The sequence below is a fragment of the Cajanus cajan genome, chromosome 11 (genome assembly GCF_000230855.2).
Source record: "Cajanus cajan strain Asha chromosome 11, NIPB_CcT2T_4, whole genome shotgun sequence".
NCBI lineage: Eukaryota > Viridiplantae > Streptophyta > Magnoliopsida > Fabales > Fabaceae > Cajanus > Cajanus cajan.
Genome location: NC_138527.1, coordinates 4,858,551 through 4,878,373, shown reverse-complemented (window position 1 = coordinate 4,878,373; position 19,823 = coordinate 4,858,551). Strand labels below are relative to the sequence as shown.

At 42.2% G+C, this 19,823-nt stretch overlaps 1 protein-coding gene across 1 annotated transcript; it reads left to right on the top strand.

Moving 5' to 3' along the window:
- The first annotated feature begins 5,442 nt into the window (after positions 1-5,442).
- Positions 5,443-19,579, top strand: LOC145953301 (uncharacterized). The gene is made up of 9 exons (XM_083067244.1): positions 5,443-6,498; positions 6,559-6,676; positions 6,743-7,033; positions 7,088-7,866; positions 7,939-8,104; positions 17,640-18,273; positions 18,406-18,700; positions 18,893-19,105; positions 19,445-19,579. The coding sequence occupies exons 1-9, from the start codon at positions 5,443-5,445 to the stop codon at positions 19,577-19,579; spliced, it is 3,687 nt and encodes a 1,228-aa protein (XP_082923370.1).
- Positions 19,580-19,823: the final 244 nt, after the last annotated feature.

The following is a 19,823-nucleotide window of genomic DNA, read 5'->3' as shown; positions in this document are numbered from 1 at the left end:
ATGGAAAATTCCACCGCACTATCGGACTTAAGTTCATGGTTATCACCTTGAGTGACGTTTTCCGACAACGGTCTGCGGGCACCTATAGACCCATTCGACAACCGGCCGTACTAACATCCACTCCCTATGGCTTACCACTCATGCCCCCGGGTATAGAGGGAACTGTTGTGTGCAAAGGTTTGTGTGCAGTTTGTATTTCAAACAATTGCGAAAATTTAAACATACAACAGTTATTAAAGCCGAATAAATAAAGCATGTTATCATACAAACAAGGGGTAATAGAGTAATTTTAACTATTATTTGTTAAAAATAATCTGTCACTAAATGGGACTGACTCTCGAGGCTTCCCCAGTGGAGTCGCCATCTGTCGCCACCGGCCCGAAACGGGCTTTCGGCAATCGCGAAGGATGGTTGGACTCTTTTATTTGTTTAAAAATATGGATTGCTAGAATGACTTATTCTCGAACTGAGACCTTGTCAAACGAGCAATTTTATTAAAAGGCTCACCAATCCATGTTTTTCCCAAGCAGGACCCTCCATGGATTAGCGGTTTTCATAAAAAAGAAGGGTTCATGGAGTCGCCACCAATGTTTTACTCAAAACATTAGAAAAAGAAGTTTAAGGCAATCAATTCAAAAATCGACTTCGGCCATGACAACCAGGGTCGGGTAAGGGAGTCGGTTACGCGTGGGGAAGGTGTTAGCACCCCACAGCGCCCCTTTCGGGTTCCCTATGACAGATTATTTCTAAAAATAATAGTGCGAAATTACTAAATTACCCCTATTTATTCTAAACAATTATAACTTAACTATCTACATGATGACAGTTAAATATACACACAGAAAGCAGTAAAAGGAAGGACTTAAGAAGAAACCTTTGAAGCGTGCTTTTATATTCAAGTAAAACTGGGAAGCTTTTTGGCGTTCCCTCGCTCTACAAGCCTGCTCGCTCCCTCCTAGAAAATTTTAACTATGGAAATCCGGAGGATTTCCCTTCTACTAAGTTCGAATCTCCAAGCTAAATGCTCGGAATTCCAGAACTTCGTCGGATCGACTCCCAGAGAGATTTCTAGGGCAGAACACTGCTCAAAAACCCCAGAATACTCAAGGAGGGAGTCAAAACCGTGTGTAGAAGTGTGGAAGGACGTCCAAATGACCTCCTATTTATAGGGATGGGGCTCAATACGGCCCCTGGGTTCAATACGGCCCGTATTGCATTTTTGCACTTCAATACGGCCGTATTGAATTCAGTACGGCCGTATTGAAGCACCGACACTTCAATACGGCCGTATTGATTCAATACGGCCCGTATTGTAGTGCAAAACATGCAATACGGCCGTATTGAACTCAAGGGAGGCCGTATTGAGCTTCAATACGGCCGTATTGGTTTCAGTACGGCCGTATTGTAGTACAAAATGTGCAGTACGGCCGTACTGAACTCCAAGGAGGCCGTATTGAGCTCTAAACCTCCCACTTTCTTATTTTTTGCTACTCTAAGACCTCTAAACCTACAGATAGTCATCCTATGGTCTTCTGGGAGTCCTTCTGGCTGACTTTCCTTTGATCTTCGAGAGTCTTCGAGTCTTATTTCCGTCCCGGACAATTTTAAGGGTCTACAAGAATGTAGGAAAAACCAAAAGAAACAGGAAAGGGACCCATGAAATCAATACCCCAGACATCAAACACCTCACAGAATAGCATGGGCTGCTGAGGCATCTGCTGTCTCCATGTAAGGGATCCTCCTGCTCGCTGGCACTGCTCACAAGTGCTACAAATCTTCCACGCGTCTCTGAAGATCGTGGGCCAGTAGAAACCACAGTCAAGCACCTTGCGAGTTGTCCTCTGAATGCCTAGATGGCCACCTGGTGGGGAAGAATGACAAAACTGCAGGACCGAATCAATCTCATGATCTGGTATACATCTCCTAATCACCTGGTCACTGCAAAACTTCCACAAATAGAGGTCATCCCAAATATAATGCTTAGCATCACTCTTAATTTTATCAATTTGAGCTCGTGATGCTAAGGGAGGAAAAACAGAAGCAACTAAAAAATTAACAATGTTTGCAAACCAAGGGGTAGAAGAAACAGAAACAAAAGAAATAATAAACAAATTTTCATCAAGAAAATTATCCTGGATGGGCAAGATGTCAGCACTATCCTCAGGTCTTTCAATTCTGCTGAGATGGTCTGCCACCAAATTTTGAGCTCCACTCGTGTCCCGGATATCCAAGTCAAACTCCTGGAGCCAAAGCATCCACCTGATCAATCTAGGCTTTGACTCAGCCTTTTTCAGCAGGTACTTTAGAGCTGCATGGTCAGTATAGATAATAACACGAGAACCAAGCAAATACGATCTAAATTTATCAAGAGCAAAAACAATGGCAAGAAGCTCTTTCTCTGTGGTAGTGTAGTTTGCTTGGGCAGCATCCAAAGTCCTGGAAGCATAATATATCACTCGAGGCAACCTATCAACTCTCTGTGCTAGGACAGCTCCCAATGCATAATTGGATGCATCACACATCAGCTCAAATGGGACTGTCCAATCAGGTGCCTGAATGATTGGAGTGGTGGTCAGTGCTTCCTTGAGGCAGTCAAATGCCTGTTTACACCTGTCATCAAAAACAAAATCAACCTTCTTCTGTAGTAGATTGGATAGTGGAAGGGCCTTCTTGCTGAAGTCTTTAATGAAGCGCCTGTAGAAACCTGCATGGCCAAGAAAAGATCGCACCTCTCGCACGCAAGAGGGGTAAGGCAATTGTGAAATAACAGATATCTTTGCAGGATCTACCTCAATGCCCCTACTAGAGATGATATGCCCTAAAACCAGACCCTGCTCAACCATGAAATGACATTTCTCAAAATTAAGAACAAGGTTAGTCTCAATGCATCTATTCAAAACTTTATCCAGACTATCCAAACATGTATCAAAAGAGGATCCATACACAGTGAAATCATCCATAAACACCTCTATGCAATTTTCAAGAAAATCAGAAAAGATACTAAGCATGCACCGCTGGAAGGTACAAGGGGCATTGCATAGGCCAAAGGGCATCCTCCTATAGGCAAAAGTGCCAAAGGGGCAGGTGAATGTTGTTTTCTCTTGATCCTCAGGAGCAATGTGGATTTGAAAGTAACCAGAGAACCCATCAAGAAAACAATAATGAGATTTACCTGATAGACGCTCAAGCATCTGATCAATGAAGGGCAGAGGAAAATGATCCTTCCTTGTTGCTTGGTTGAGCCTCCGGTAGTCAATACAAACCCGCCAACTATTTTGGACTCTGGTGGGTATGAGCTCATCCTTCTCATTCTTAACAACAGTGAGGCCTGTCTTCTTGGGGACCACCTGGACCGGACTCACCCACTGACTATCTGAAATGGGATAGATAATCCCAGCCTGTAGAAGCTTGGTGACCTCTTTCTTCACAACGTCCATAATCACTGGGTTAAGTCTTCTCTGAGGTTGTCTTACTGGTTTTGCTCCATCCTCCAATAATATCCTGTGCATGCATGTGGATGGGCTAATGCCAGAAATGTCTGCCAAGGTCCAACCAATTGCTTTCTTATGCTTCTTTAGAACCTGCAACAATTTGTCCTCTTGAACAGCATCAAGGGAGGTGGAAATGATTACTGGCAACTTCTCATTATCTTCTAAGTAAGCATACTTGAGATTCTCTGGAAGAGGCTTCAGTTCTGGTGTGGGTGCTGGTTGAACATTAGAAGAAACCAAAGAAGGGGAAAGGGGTTCCACAACCTGTACCTCAACCTGCAAGTCAGATTCTTTTGTACTTCCTGCAACATGGTTAGGGCATTCTGACTGTATAAAATCAAGAGCAAGAGGTACAACACCTAAAGTGTTAAATTCAGATGCATCATAATTAGTTTCACATTCAAATTCATATTCAGATTCAGATTCAAACTCAGAATCAATGTATGAAAGACAATTATACAAATCAAGTGAAGGTGAATGCTTTTTAGCATGAGAAAAAAAAAAACAACTTCAATCATTCAGGCACCTGAATTTAGATTGTAGTACTCTTTAACTTGATTTAATGCATTTTCATTTTCCTTGCATTTTCATTTCTAGTTCAAATTTAATGGAAGGCTAAAACCATTGGGTTGGCTTCTTGTTATGGATTGTAATCTCTGTTTGAGGTTGGGTATGTTTGTGTGTCTCTGTTCTACTTTGTTCTTCTTCATTCAACCTTTATATTAGTATGTCCATGCTTAATGGGCTATGCTTAATGACACAGTTGCTTAATCTGTGAAGAGGTTGATGTTGTATACGTTTTCTTAATTCGTGTAGGGAAATCTTGAGTTAATCTTCGCTTAGTTGGTTAACTCGGATGGAACAAGGATTAAGTAGTTAATAGAGCAATCTTATTGTAAATCAAGGATAAGAGAGTTACAATCCGAACAAGGAGCCAATCTATTTTACTTATTGTGTTATCTGTATTTTATTGTGTTATAAACTTAAAATTTAAACAACCAAAATTCCCCCCCCACTTCGTGTGTTTAAGCCTTTGACAGAGAAAAATGGTCCTTGAGAGACGACCTAGGACAACTTCCTAGTACTACATTTAATTGTTTTTATTTGGTGGCCTCATGGTGGAACAAACTATATGGAACTCCTTAAGATGCTTATGTGCGTCTTCACCTGCACGACCAAGAAACTTAGGCAGCAAATGGATTAGTCCAGTTTTAAGCACAAAAGGAACATCTTCCTCAGGGTATTGAATGCATAAACTCTCATAAGTAAAATCAGGTGCAGCCATTTCCCTAAGTGTTCTCTCTCGAGGTCCAGGTTGGTCAGCAATGTTTTGTTGTTGACTTGAATGAAGTTCAAATGCAACAGTTACACTATCACTAACACTATGAGTATCACTATCACTATCTAAAGATGGAATGATATGCTCTCTAGTTAATCTATGGAATGTCCTATCAATCTCAGGATCAAATGGATGCAAAGTCTGTGGATTGTTCCTAGTCATGCACTACATGTACCACTATAGTAACAGTGAACAAAAAGGGATTTTTATGAAAACTTATAAAACAACAAAACTAATGCACCAGTATCATTAGCTACTACCACACAAAATTTGAGGTAAAATGATAAATCTAGTTGTCAAAACCAAAAATCACAATTAATTAGAAAATTCTAATATTTGACATTATTCATATTCACATTAATACACTAAAACAAAACACACAAAAATTGACAAAGACTCTAAAACATAAAACACAAAACACAAAACAGAACATCACAATAACAAATACACATAAACACACGGCCTTTTACAGAAACTGATGGTCCCCGGCAACTCATGGGGGAGAGCTTATACGAGTACTAGGAAAGATTCAAGAGGCTATGTGCTAGCTGTCCTCACCATCAGATTTCTGAACAGCTATTATTACAGTATTTCTATGAAGGATTGAACATAATGGATAGAAGCATGATTGATGCAGCTAGTGGAGGAGCCTTAGGAGATATGACACCTGCTTCTGCTAGAGGGTTGATTGAAAAAATGGCGTCAAACTCACAACAATTCAATATGAGGAGTGATGCCATTGTCGTGAGAGGTGTGCATGATGTGGTAGCCTCAGACTCCATTGAACATAAAAAGCTAGAGAGTAAGATTGATGCTCTCACCACCTTGGTTTCACAACTGGCTACAAATCAAAAAGCAGCTCCAACACCAGCAAAGGTATGTGGCATCTGCACTTCAATTAATCATCTAACTGATGCTTGTCCCTCCTTGCAAGACTCTTCTATAGGTCCTGATGCCCCACAAGCCTATGCTGCAAATATCTATAATAACAGACCAGCGCAACAACAACAGCAGCAGAGTTATGACCTCTCCAACAATAGGTACAATCCAGGTTGGAGAAATCATCCTAATCTCAGATGGTCTAACCAGCAGCAGCAGCAACAACAACAGCCATCCCCTCCCTTCCAAAACAATGTTGGTCCTAGCAGATATGTGCCTCCTCCTATCCAACAACAACAACAAAGACAACATGAAGCTCCTGCACCACCAGCTCTTCAACCTTCTACTTCTGAACCTACATTGGAGGAGTTAGTGAGGCAGATGACTATTCAAAACATGCAGTTCCAACAAGAGACCAGAACTTCCATACAAAGTTTGACAAATCAGATGGGTCAGATGGCCACTCAGCTTAATCAATCACAGTCCCAAAATTCAGACAAGCTACCTTCACAAACTGTGCAAAATCCGAAGAATGTGAGTGCCATCACCTTGAGGTCTGGCAAACAAATTGACATTCCAGCACCTCCTACAACTGTTGTACCTCCACCTAAGCCTACACTTGAGAAAGAGGATTCTACAGGTAGTAGCAAAAATTTTCATGTAGGTAGTGCACGTAGTGATGATCTACATCAGCCTCCTATCCCTCTTCCATTTCCACCAAAATTAATTCCAAGCAAAAAAATGGAAGAGGTGGACAAGGAGATATTAGAAACCTTCAGGAAGGTGGAGGTGAACATACCTCTACTGGATGCCATCAAGCAAATTCCCAGATATGCAAAATTCTTGAAGGAGCTATGCACTCACAAGAGGAAGTTGAAGGGAAATGAGCGAATCAGCATGGGCAGGAATGTCTCAGCACTCATAGGTAAATCTGTTCCACACATTCCTGAAAAGTGTAAGGATCCAGGTACATTTTGTGTACCTTGCATTATTGGTAACAATAAGTTTGAAAATGCCATGCTTGATTTAGGAGCTTCAATTAATGTCATGCCTCTGTCTATTTTCAATTCTTTGTCTCTTGGTACTTTGCAACCTATGGGTGTGGTCATTCAGTTGGCCAATAGGAGTGTTGCCCACCCCACAGGTTTAATAGAGGATGTCTTAGTTCGGGTTGGTGAATTAATTTTTCCTGCTGATTTTTATGTGCTTAATATGGACGATGGATTTTCCCATGGTTCTGCCCCAATCATTTTGGGTAGACCATTTTTAAAAACAGCCCGGACCAAGATTGATGTTTATGCTGGCACCTTGTCTATGGAATTTGGTGATATTGTTGTTCATTTTAATATTTTGGATGCCATGAAATTTCCTTCTGAAGCTCATTCTGCTTTTCGTGCTGAATTGATTGATGATCTAGTTGATGAGCATTTTTTTTCTCATGCTAAAAAGCATTCACCTTCACTTGATTTGTATAATTGTCTTTCATACATTGATTCTGAGTTTGAATCTGAATCTGAATATGAATCTGAATGTGAAACTAATTATGATGCATCTGAATTTAACACTTTAGGTGTTGTACCTCTTGCTCTTGATTTTATACAGTCAGAATGCCCTAACCATGTTGCAGGAAGTACAAAAGAATCTGACTTGCAGGTTGAGGTACAGGTTGTGGAACCCCTTTCCCCTTCTTTGGTTTCTTCTAATGTTCAACCAGCACCCACACCAGAACTGAAGCCTCTTCCAGAGAATCTCAAGTATGCTTACTTAGAAGATAATGAGAAGTTGCCAGTAATCATTTCCACCTCCCTTGATGCTGTTCAAGAGGACAAATTGTTGCAGGTTCTAAAGAAGCATAAGAAATCAATTGGTTGGACCTTGGCAGACATTTCTGGCATTAGCCCATCCACATGCATGCACAGGATATTATTGGAGGATGGAGCAAAACCAGTAAGACAACCTCAGAGAAGACTTAACCCAGTGATTATGGACGTTGTGAAGAAAGAGGTCACCAAGCTTCTACAGGCTGGGATTATCTATCCCATTTCAGATAGTCAGTGGGTGAGTCCGGTCCAGGTGGTCCCCAAGAAGACAGGCCTCATTGTTGTTAAGAATGAGAAGGATGAGCTCATACCCACCAGAGTCCAAAATAGTTGGAGGGTTTGTATTGACTACCGGAGGCTCAACCAAGCAACAAGGAAGGATCATTTTCCTCTGCCCTTCATTGATCAGATGCTTGAGCGTCTATCAGGTAAATCTCATTATTGTTTTCTTGATGGGTTCTCTGGTTACTTTCAAATCCACATTGCTCCTGAGGATCAAGAGAAAACCACATTCACCTGCCCCTTTGGCACTTTTGCCTATAGGAGGATGCCCTTTGGCCTATGCAATGCCCCTGGTACTGTCGCCACCTGCCCAAACGGGCCTCGGCGGTCGCGAAGACGGTCGAGCTTGCTTTTATTTTAGTTTTGAAAATGTATTGGATTATTAGAAAGACTTGTTCTCAAACTGAGACCTTGTCGATCTTATCCAATTTATTTATTAAAAGTCTCACCAATCCATATTAATCCCAAGTGGGACCCTCTATGGATTAGTGGTTTTCGCAAAAGGAGGGTTCGTGGAGTCGCCACCAATGTTTTACTCAAAACATTGGAAAAAGGGATAAGGCAATTGATTTTATAAATCAACTTTGGCCATTACAACCAGAGTTGGGTAAGGGAGTCGGTTACGCGTGGGGAAGGTGTTAGCACCCCACAGCGCCCCTTTCGGGTTCCCTATGACAGATTATTTCTAAAATGATAGCGTAAAATTACTAAATTACCCCTATTTATTATAAGCGATTATAAATTAACTATCTACATGGTGATAGTTTAAATATGCACACAGAAAGCAGTAAAAGGAAGGATTTAAGAAAAAACCTCTTGAAGCGTGCTTTTATATATTGAGTAAGACTGGGAAGCTTTTTGGCGTTCCCTCGCTCTACAAGCTCGCTCGCTCCTTCCTAAAAACTTTTGACTATGGAAATCCGGAGGATTTCCCTTCAACTAGGTTCGAATCTCCAAGCTAAGTGCTCGGAATTCCGGAACTTCGTCGGATCGACTCCCAGAGAGATTTCTAGGGCAGAACACTGCTCAAAAACCCCAGAATACTCAAGGAGGGAGTCAAAACTCAGTGTGAAAGTGTGGAATGACGTCCAATTGACGTCATATTTATAGGGAATAGGCGCAATACGGCCTACAGAAGCAATACGGCCGTATTGAAATTTTTGAACTTCAATACGGCCGTATTGAGTTCAATACGGCCGTATTGAAATTCAGAAATTTCAATACGGCCGTATTGAGTTCAATACGGCTGTATTGAAGCTTCAATACGGCCGTATTGATTTCAGTACGGCCGTATTGAAGTTTCAGAAACTTCAATACGCCGTATTGAGTTCACTGCGGCCGTATTGAAGCTTCAATACGGCCGTATTAAGTTCAGTACGGCCGTATTGGGCTTCATTCCCTCCACTTCCTTATTTTGAGCTATTCTAAGACCTCTAGACCTACAGAGAACCCTCCTAGGGCCTTCCAGGAGTCCTTCTGGCTGATCTTCCTTCAGTCTTCGAGAGTCTTCAAGCTTTATTTCCGACCCGGACAATTTTAGGGGTCTACAGCTGCCCCCCCTTTACTTAGTCAAACGGTCTTTTTAGTGTATCGATTGACAAGTAAAGGAGTTGACCCAATTGTCCGGGTAATACGCCAACCTTCTGACTTGTAGTGTCTTCCGGTGGAAAATTGTCGAGTAGCCTCTCTAGGTTTTGCTTTGCTTGCTGCCCAAGCTGGAAGCTGTGAGTACCGCCTCTCCAGGCTTAGCTTCACTCTTTGTTCGAGCCGGAAGCTAAGTACCCTTGTGACAACGGTAGCAGTGTGAGTTTCGCCTCTCCAGGCTTAGTCTCGCTCTTTGTTCGAGCCGGATACTAAGCACCTTTGTGACGACGGTGAGCAGTGTGAGTTTCGCCTCTCCAGGCTTAGTCTCGCTCTTTGTTCGAGCCGGAAACTAAGCACCTTTGTGACGACGGTGAGCAGTGTGAGTTTCGCCTCTCCAGGCTTAGTCTCGCTCTTTGTTCGAGCCGGAAACTAAGCACCTTTGTGACGACGGTGAGCAGTGTGGGTTTCGCCTCTCCAGGCTTTGCTTTGCTTGCTGCCCAAGCTGGAAGCTGTGAGTACCGCCTCTCCAGGCTTAGCTTCACTCTTTGTTCGAGCCGGAAGCTAAGTACCCTTGTGACAACGGTAGCAGTGAGTACCTCCTTTCCAGAGATAGCTTCGCTCATTGCTCGAGCCGGAAGCTGCGTACCTCCGTGTTTGTGACGACGGGGTAGCGTGAATATCTCCTTTTCAGGGATTTGTGATGATTTTGTCTCCACAGTCCACGATGCTGCTTCGACGGTTGTTTTTCGATTTTTGTGCCACTGAGGGCTGGATAACGCAGGGATCCGTCTAGGGGATGTGCAGTTACTCATAGGTTCTTGTGTCCCAACTTTCCATTGCGTAGTTGGTGCCCACTGGGGAATTTCTGATTCCTTAGGGGTGCAGACACAAAGATGCTCTTTCTGATGTGAGCGGTGCCTTATGATTGGCTGACGTCCTTTCGACGTTGGTGGAGTATCCCGGTTATCCTTGTTCGGGTAACTCTTTTTGATTTTCTGATTTTTTGCTGCCTCTGTGTAGGCTGTTATCCGCTGGGGATTCTGGATGTTGATTTTGTCTCCACAGTCCACGATGCTGCTTCGACGATTGTTTTTGATTTTTGTGCCACTGAGGGCTGGATAACGCAGGGATCCGTCTAGGGGATGTGCAGTCATTCACAGGTTCCTGTGCCCCAACTTGCATTGTATTGTTGGTACCCTTGGGGAATTTCTGACTCCTTGGGGTATAGACACAGATGCTCTTTCTCTCTGAGTTGAGCGATGCCTTATGTTTGGCTGACGTCCTTTGACGTTGGTGGAGTATCCCGGTTTATCCTTATTCGGGTAACTCTTTTTAATTTTTGGATTTTGTTGCCTCTGTGTAGGCTATTATCCACTGGGGGATTTTGTCGTTGATTTTGATTTTGGTGCCACTGAGGGCTGGATAATGCAGGGATCCGTCTACGGGATGTGCAGTCATTCACAGGTTCCTGTGCCCCAACTTGCGTTGCATTGTTGGTACCCATGGGGAATTTCTGACTCCTTGGGGTGTAGACACAGATGCTCTTTCTCTCTGAGTTGAGCGATGCCTTATGTTTGGCTGACGTCCTTTGACGTTGGTGGAGTATCCCGGTTTATCCTTATTCGGGTAACTCTTTTTAATTTTTGGATTTTGTTGCCTCTGTGTAGGCTGTTATCCGCCAGGGGATTTTGTCATTGGTTGTGATTGGCCTCTTCTGTTAGGCAGATCATCTTGATGTTCAATGATAGGCTGAGAGCCGGATTCCGCTTGGGGAATGATTATTGATCTTTTCGATTTTTTCCCTTTTTTGAAAGAGTGCCTCTGAATAGGCGAATTATCTTGATGTTTGATGATTGGCTGAATGCCAAATTCCGCTTGGGGAATTTGTTATTGATTTTTTTTTTTTTTTTTTTTTTTTTTTTTTTTTTTTGGGTTTTCCTTTTTGAAGGAGTGCCTCTTGTGTAGGCGACTGGGGATTTGAAGTTCAGTGTTCGGCTGAGTGCCGGATTCCTCTTGGGGAATGGTTATTGATCTTTTTTATTTTTCCTCTTTTTGAAGGAGTGCCTCTCGAGTAGGCGATTGGGGAATGAGGGATCTTATGTATCCCAGAGTATTATTTAGGAAGCCTCTACAGGCTTAGCCTCACTCGACACTTGAGTTGGAGAGCTATCTTCACTGAGGAAGTTTAAGTCCTTTGACTTGGATATTCTGCTTGGGAGATCGTACTTCCATTGGGGATTTTGACGATCTTGCTTGATAGCTCTTGCTGGGGATTTTGAATCCAAGAGCATGAGTTGAGGTTCCCTCTGGGGAGTATTATTTCTACGAGCCTCTCCAGGCTCAGTTATTCTGCGGGAGTATTATTTCGGCAAGCCTCTCCAGGCTCAATTATTCTGTGAGGCGATTGATCTTTTGCCTTTTTGTCGAATTTTGACTTTTCTGTATTTTGCCTTTTTTGTCATTTTTTGGCTTTTTCTGTATTTTTGCCTTTTTTGTCATTTTTTGGCTTTTTCTGTATTTTTGCCTTTTTTGTTGTTTTTCGGCTTTTTCTGTACAGAAATGTCTCAGTTATGGCGAGCCTCTCCAGGCTCAATTATTTTGAGAGAGTATTATTTCGGCGAGCCTCTCCAGGCTCAGTTATTTTGAGAGAGTATTATTTCGGCAAGCCTCTCCAGGCTCAGTTATTCTGAGAGTATTCTTTCGGCAAGCCTCTCCAGGCTCAGTTATTTTGAGAGAGTATTGTTTCGGCAAGCCTCTCCAGGCTCAGTTATTCTGAGAGTATTTTTTCGGCAAGCCTCTCCAGGCTCAGTTATTCTGAGAGTATTCTTTCGGCAAGCCTCTCCAGGTTCAGTTATTCTGTATGACGCTGTTGATTTTCTGAATCTTTGCATTTTGTTTGCTGCTGTCATACACAAGCAATTTTTCTATTTTTCTATTTTATGCAATTGCCTCATGATGAGGTCTTTGAATGTGCAATTAATGTACGCGATGCACAAAATGCAAGTTTAATTATTTTATTTTTGGAAAAAATGAATGGCTCCCCCTATCCTCTTCTTTTTGGAGGAATTTTGTCATTGATGTGAGGGAGGATTTCTGTTATTGCCAATACGGCCGTTATTCATTTTGGTACGGGCGTACTGAACATGATACGGGCGTATTGTTTTTTCTGAAGTTTATATTTTTTTGTTTGTTTTTTTAATAAACAGAGAATAAGTGATCTTCCAGTACACCTATCATCTGTATGCATGTATGCAGTATGATGCACCTAATTCTATTTGATTCATTTTTCAAAAGAATTAAACGATGCGTTTTTGTGTTTGGATTTTGCCATTCCTCCAGACGGACTGTGCTCTGCCGATTTCTGTTACCGAGGAATGATGCATATTTGATTTTGGTGTCATCAACCAAATGATTCTTCCCTTTCTTTAGAAGATGTGTCAACCCTCCTATTGACCACTATATCTCCATGTTTCCACTAGATTATTCAAAAATCGTTGGGACAAGAGAGAAAAGAAGGAAAGGATGTATTTTCAAAAGTTTGTGTTTTAGAGGGGATTATTTTATTTTTGAAAAAAAATAGATTTTGTAAGAATGGCTGGCCATGGTAGGCTTATTGTGTTTAGGCTTGTTCGATTAAACACTTATGAAGTTAAGCACATCTTTGTTATTAATGATTGTGCTTTGACAACTTGGATAGCTTTTCTTGAGCCCCTTGTTGAATTCAATTGATGGTACCATCATGGATTTATTTTGTTTTTCTTTTTTTGACGGCCCTAACTTTTGCCTAAAACACCCATTTGTGATGTCTTAGCGGGCTTTTGTCTTTGTTCATTTTTTCAACCCTAACTTTTGCCTAGGTCACCCTTTTTGTGGGATTCCTAGCGGGTTTTTGTCTTTTGCCTAGGTCACCCTTTTGTGAGATTCCTAGCGGGTCTTTTGCTCTTATTTCGTAACCCTAACTTTTGCCTAGGTCACCCTTTTGTGGGATTCCTAGCGGGTCTTTTTGCTCTTATTTTGCATAGTCCCCTTTTTGGGTTTCCTGCCGAGCTTATTATCTTTAGGATTTCTTTATCCATGATGGCACTTATTGAGGCCAAGAAAAGGTGCTCCAAGTTGACACACACACTTCCACATAAAAATGATGTGGGTTTATTATTATTAAGATGATTTTAACCTCATTCATGTTTATTCAAACAGGGTTAAAATAATGTGGTCTAGAATTTTATTGCAAGCGAGAAAAGAAGCAATAAAGAATTAATGAAGAATGATTTTATTATAATCATAGTGGAAACATGTGCCCTATCGAGGCTCGGGGGTCGGGCTGTCCCCGAGGAGTGATCTCTAATAGTCACTGAGTCTATACATCCCTATCGGAAGGAAAAAAACATTTTGACGACGACGACCGGCCTTGACGCTTGTGAACCGGCCTTCCTAAAGATCTGGCTTAAAGAACGTCGAGAAGGATCTTGATTCCTCTTCGTTCTTTGATCTTTAACAGGGTTGTATCCTAACCCTTGTTTTCCCGGATTGTCCTTGATAATGGGTAGCTCCGGGATTCCTTGGGAGTCCTTGCCTAATCCTTGTCCTGGCAAGTATCCGTTCTTTGTGAGCATATGAGCTACCTTCTTCATTTCTCGGGGAAACGTTTCGACATTGGCGATTTCCAATGCTTGGAAGGCGGTTTCCAAAGCTTCCTCCGCTGCATCCACGTAAGGTATGGTGGATGGTTTGCTGATGAGTATGTCATCTTCAGCTTGTACAATCACCAGTTTGTCATCCATTATGAACTTGACTTTCTGGTGGAGCGTAGAGGGTACAGCTTTCACATCATGAATCCAAGGTCGGCCAAGGAGACAGCTGTATGCCGGAGTAATGTCCATCACTTGGAATTCGACATTAAAGATAGTGGGTCCAATTTGGATTGGAAGATTGATCTCTCCCACCACTTCTCTTTTAGAACCGTCGAAGGCTCGAACGATCATGTTGCTCGGGCGCATTTGGATTCCCTTGATTGCCACTTGCTTGAGCGCTCTTTTTGGCATTACGTTCAAGGAAGATCCATTATCTACCAAGACTTTAGCGATGTGATACTCCTTGCACTTTATAGAGATGTGCAAGGGCTTGTTGTGGTTTGATCCCTCGGCGGGGATTTCTTCATCGATGAAGGTGAGGTGATCATTAGCCTTGATGTGACTAACAATCCCCTCAAACTCGTCTTGGGAGATAGTGTGCGACACGTATGCCTCGTTCAAGACTTTCAACAGAGCTTGCCGATGCGGTTCGGAGCTTAGGATCAACGACAATAGGGTAATCTTTGCGGGCGTCCTATGAAGTTGATCCACGATGGAATACTCGCTCTGTCGAATATACTTTAACAGCTCGTCTGTCTCCTCCTCGGATTCTTTTTCCTCGGTTTTATTTTCTTCTTTTTCTTTATTCTTGGGGGCTTTGTTATGAAGATCATCGGGAGTGTAGATCCTACCACTCCTAGTCATGCCCCCAAGTCCAGCGATGTTGGAGATATCGCTGTCGGCAGAAGAGTGGATGTCGTATATCCACGGCACAGCCTTATTTGATTTGTAAGGGAAAGGCCTTGGAACTGTGATCCTTAATGGTGTTGGACCTTCCCCTTTGTTCGTCTTGATTACCAACAACGGAGTTGATGTGCGCTCGATTGGCACGGTTGTTGGCTTACACTTGATAACGAACGGCGTGCGATCCATTCTTTGAACATACGCATCGATTATTTCTTTCTTTTTATTAATGTTTATTAATGGATTACTAGGAGAGATGTATGAATGACTCCTAGATCTCTCCATGATCTATATGCATGATATGAGATGATGAGGTTGAATATGCATGCATAGTGTTTATTTAACTAAGCATTATCATGTTTTTAGGATGTTCCTAAGATGATGCATGATATTGCTTGGTTTGGATAAATGACCCCTTTTTTTCTTTTTTTGGGTATTTTTATTTATTATTATTATTTTTTGTATTTTTTGGGTGAAAAGGGAAACTACCTATATGAATGTGATGAAGGTAGATGTTAACACCGTATAATGGAAGATTCTTATTCCTATTTATTCTTATTTTTAAAAAAATAGGAATGTTGTATGTTTAAAGAAATGCAATGTATGCTCAAACAATTTCACATAAACAATGCACAAACAATTCACTCATCCACGAACAGTCACGAGCGAATCACGAGGTAGGGGTATCCTGCAGAAAAGTGCATATTCAAGGTGGATCTAACTGTTCTCACCGGTCTGAGGCCCCCAAGGTGCCCCCATTATAGGGACCCAATTCCTCTCATCGTAGGTCGATGGAAAGCTCCAACGCACCGTCGGACTCAAGTTCATGGTTATCACCTTGAGTGATGTTTTCCGACAACGGTCTACGGGCACCTATAGACCCATTCGACAACCGGCCGTACTAACATCCACTCCCTATGGTTAATCACTCATGCCCCCGGGTATAGAGGGAACTGTTGTGTGCAAAGGTTTGTGTGCAGTTTTTATTTCAAACAATTGCGTAAATTTAAAAATACAACAGTTATTAAAGCCAAATAGATAAACATGTTATCATACAAGTGAGGGGTAATAAATTAATTTTTAACTATTATTTGTTAAAAATAATCTGTCACTAAATGGGACTGACTCTCGAAGCTTCCCCAGTGGAGTCGCCATCTGTCGCCACCTGCCCAAACGGGCCTCGGCGGTCGCGAAGACGGTCGAGCTCGCTTTTATTTTAGTTTTGAAAATGTATTGGATTATTAGAAAGACTTGTTCTCAAACTGAGACCTTGTCGATCTTATCCAATTTATTTATTAAAAGTCTCACCAATCCATATTAATCCCAAGTGGGACCCTCTATGGATTAGTGGTTTTCGCAAAAGGAGGGTTCGTGGAGTCGCCACCAATGTTTTACTCAAAACATTGGAAAAAGGGATAAGGCAATTGATTTTATAAATCAACTTTGGCCATTACAACCAGAGTTGGGTAAGGGAGTCGGTTACGCGTGGGGAAGGTGTTAGCACCCCACAGCGCCCCTTTCGGGTTCCCTATGACAGATTATTTCTAAAATGATAGCGTAAAATTACTAAATTACCCCTATTTATTATAAGCGATTATAAATTAACTATCTACATGGTGATAGTTTAAATATGCACACAGAAAGCAGTAAAAGGAAGGATTTAAGAAAAAACCTCTTGAAGCGTGCTTTTATATATTGAGTAAGACTGGGAAGCTTTTTGGCGTTCCCTCGCTCTACAAGCTCGCTCGCTCCTTCCTAAAAACTTTTGACTATGGAAATCCGGAGGATTTCCCTTCGACTAGGTTCGAATCTCCAAGCTAAGTGCTCGGAATTCCGGAACTTCGTCGGATCGACTCCCAGAGAGATTTCTAGGGCAGAACACTGCTCAAAAACCCCAGAATACTCAAGGAGGGAGTCAAAACTCAGTGTGAAAGTGTGGAATGACGTCCAATTGACGTCATATTTATAGGGAATAGGCGCAATACGGCCTACAGAAGCAATACGGCCGTATTGAAATTTTTGAACTTCAATACGGCCGTATTGAAATTCAGAAATTTCAATACGGCCGTATTGAGTTCAATACGGCTGTATTGAAGCTTCAATACGGCCGTATTGATTTCAGTACGGCCGTATTGAAGTTTCAGAAACTTCAATACGCCGTATTGAGTTCACTGCGGCCGTATTGAAGCTTCAATACGGCCGTATTAAGTTCAGTACGGCCGTATTGGGCTTCATTCCCTCCACTTCCTTATTTTGAGCTATTCTAAGACCTCTAGACCTACAGAGAACCCTCCTAGGGCCTTCCAGGAGTCCTTCTGGCTGATCTTCCTTCAGTCTTCGAGAGTCTTCAAGCTTTATTTCCGACCCGGACAATTTTAGGGGTCTACAGGTACCTTCCAGCGGTGCATGCTTAGTATCTTTTCTGATTTTCTTGAAAATTGCATAGAGGTGTTTATGGATGATTTCACTGTGTATGGATCCTCTTTTGATACATGTTTGGATAGTCTGGATAAAGTTTTGAATAGATGCATTGAGACTAACCTTGTTCTTAATTTTGAGAAATGTCATTTCATGGTTGAGCAGGGTCTGGTTTTAGGGCATATCATCTCTAGTAGGGGCATTGAGGTAGATCCTGCAAAGATATCTGTTATTTCACAATTGCCTTACCCCTCTTGCGTGCGAGAGGTGCGATCTTTTCTTGGCCATGCAGGTTTCTACAGGCGCTTCATTAAAGACTTCAGCAAGAAGGCCCTTCCACTATCCAATCTACTACAGAAGAAGGTTGATTTTGTTTTTGATGACAGGTGTAAACAGGCATTTGACTGCCTCAAGGAAGCACTGACCACCACTCCAATCATTCAGGCACCTGATTGGACAGTCCCATTTGAGCTGATGTGTGATGCATCCAATTATGCATTGGGAGCTGTCCTAGCACAGAGAGTTGATAGGTTGCCTCGAGTGATATATTATGCTTCCAGGACTTTGGATGCTGCCCAAGCAAACTACACTACCACAGAGAAAGAGCTTCTTGCCATTGTTTTTGCTCTTGATAAATTTAGATCGTATTTGCTTGGTTCTCGTGTTATTATCTATACTGACCATGCAGCTCTAAAGTACCTGCTGAAAAAGGCTGAGTCAAAGCCTAGATTGATCAGGTGGATGCTTTGGCTCCAGGAGTTTGACTTGGATATCCGGGACAGGAGTGGAGCTCAAAATTTGGTGGCAGACCATCTAAGCAGAATTGAAAGACCTGAGGATAGTGCTGACATCTTGCCCATCCAGGATAATTTTCCTGATGAAAATTTGTTTATTATTTCTTTTGTTTCTACTTCTTCTACCCCTTGGTTTGCAAACATTGTTAATTTTTTAGTTGCTTCTGTTTTTCCTCCCTTAGCATCACGAGCTCAAATTGATAAAATTAAGAGTGATGCTAAGCATTATATTTGGGATGACCCCTATTTGTGGAAGTTTTGCAGTGACCAGGTGATTAGGAGATGTATACCAGATCATGAGATTGATTCGGTCCTGCAGTTTTGTCATTCTTCCCCACCAGGTGGCCATCTAGGCATTCAGAGGACAGCTCGCAAGGTGCTTGACTGTGGTTTCTACTGGCCCACGATCTTCAGAGACGCGTGGAAGATTTGTAGCACTTGTGAGCAGTGCCAGCGAGCAGGAGGATCCCTTACATGGAGACAGCAGATGCCTCAGCAGCCCATGCTATTCTGTGAGGTGTTTGATGTCTGGGGTATTGATTTCATGGGTCCCTTTCCTGTTTCTTTTGGTTTTTCCTACATTCTTTTAGCTGTTGATTATGTTTCAAAATGGGTGGAAGCCAAACCCACCAGAACTAATGATGCTCGGGTCGTAGTGGATTTTGTTAGATCTCACCTATTTTGCAGGTTTGGAGTACCCAGAGCCATTGTTAGTGATCAAGGAACCCATTTTTGCAACAGATCTATGCAGGCTTTGCTCAAGAAGTATGGGGTAGTGCACAGAATTTCCACACCTTACCACCCCCAAACTAATGGACAAGCTGAGATTTCAAATAGGGAGATCAAGAGAATCATAGAGAAGATTGTACAGCCCAACAGAAAAGATTGGAGTAACAGGTTGGATGATGCTCTTTGGGCACATAGGACTGCCTACAAAGCACCTATAGGGATGTCTCCTTATCGGGTTGTCTTTGGCAAGGCATGTCATTTACCTGTTGAGATTGAGCATCGGGCCTACTGGGCTGTGAAGACCTGCAACTTCTCCATTGATCAGGCTGGTGAGGAAAGAAAGTTGCAACTGAGTGAGCTGGATGAGATCCGCCTGGAAGCCTATGAGAACTCTAAGTTCTACAAGGAGAAAACCAAGAAGTTCCATGATAGTTTGATAGCTAGAAAGGACTTCACGGTTGGGCAGAAAGTTTTACTGTATAATTCAAGGCTTGGTCTCATGGGTGGTAAGTTGCGTTCTAAGTGGATTGGACCTTTTGCTGTTACTAATGTTTTTCCTTATGGTACAGTTGAGATCAAAAGTGAATCCACAGACAAGAGCTTCAAAGTTAACGGGCACCGTCTGAAACCTTTCCTCAGCAATCCTTCCCTGTTGAATGCAGTTGTAGAGGAGATGTCTCTGCTCGACCCCACTTCTCTTCCACCATGACTTAGGGAGTTTTCTTTTCCCTTCTCCTTCTTTACTTTTATTGCACTTGTCCAGATTTATTGATTGTCCTGATTGCTCTGATCTTCTGTTTGGGCCACATTGGGACAATGTGTGATTTAAGTGTGGGGGGGACGGTTTTAGCTTGATTACATGTTTTTAGGGTTTATTTGTTATTTTAGGTTTTATGTTTAGGTGTTCTGTACAGCTTTGCATGTTTCTCTGTGATTTCTGGGTTTTGATTGTT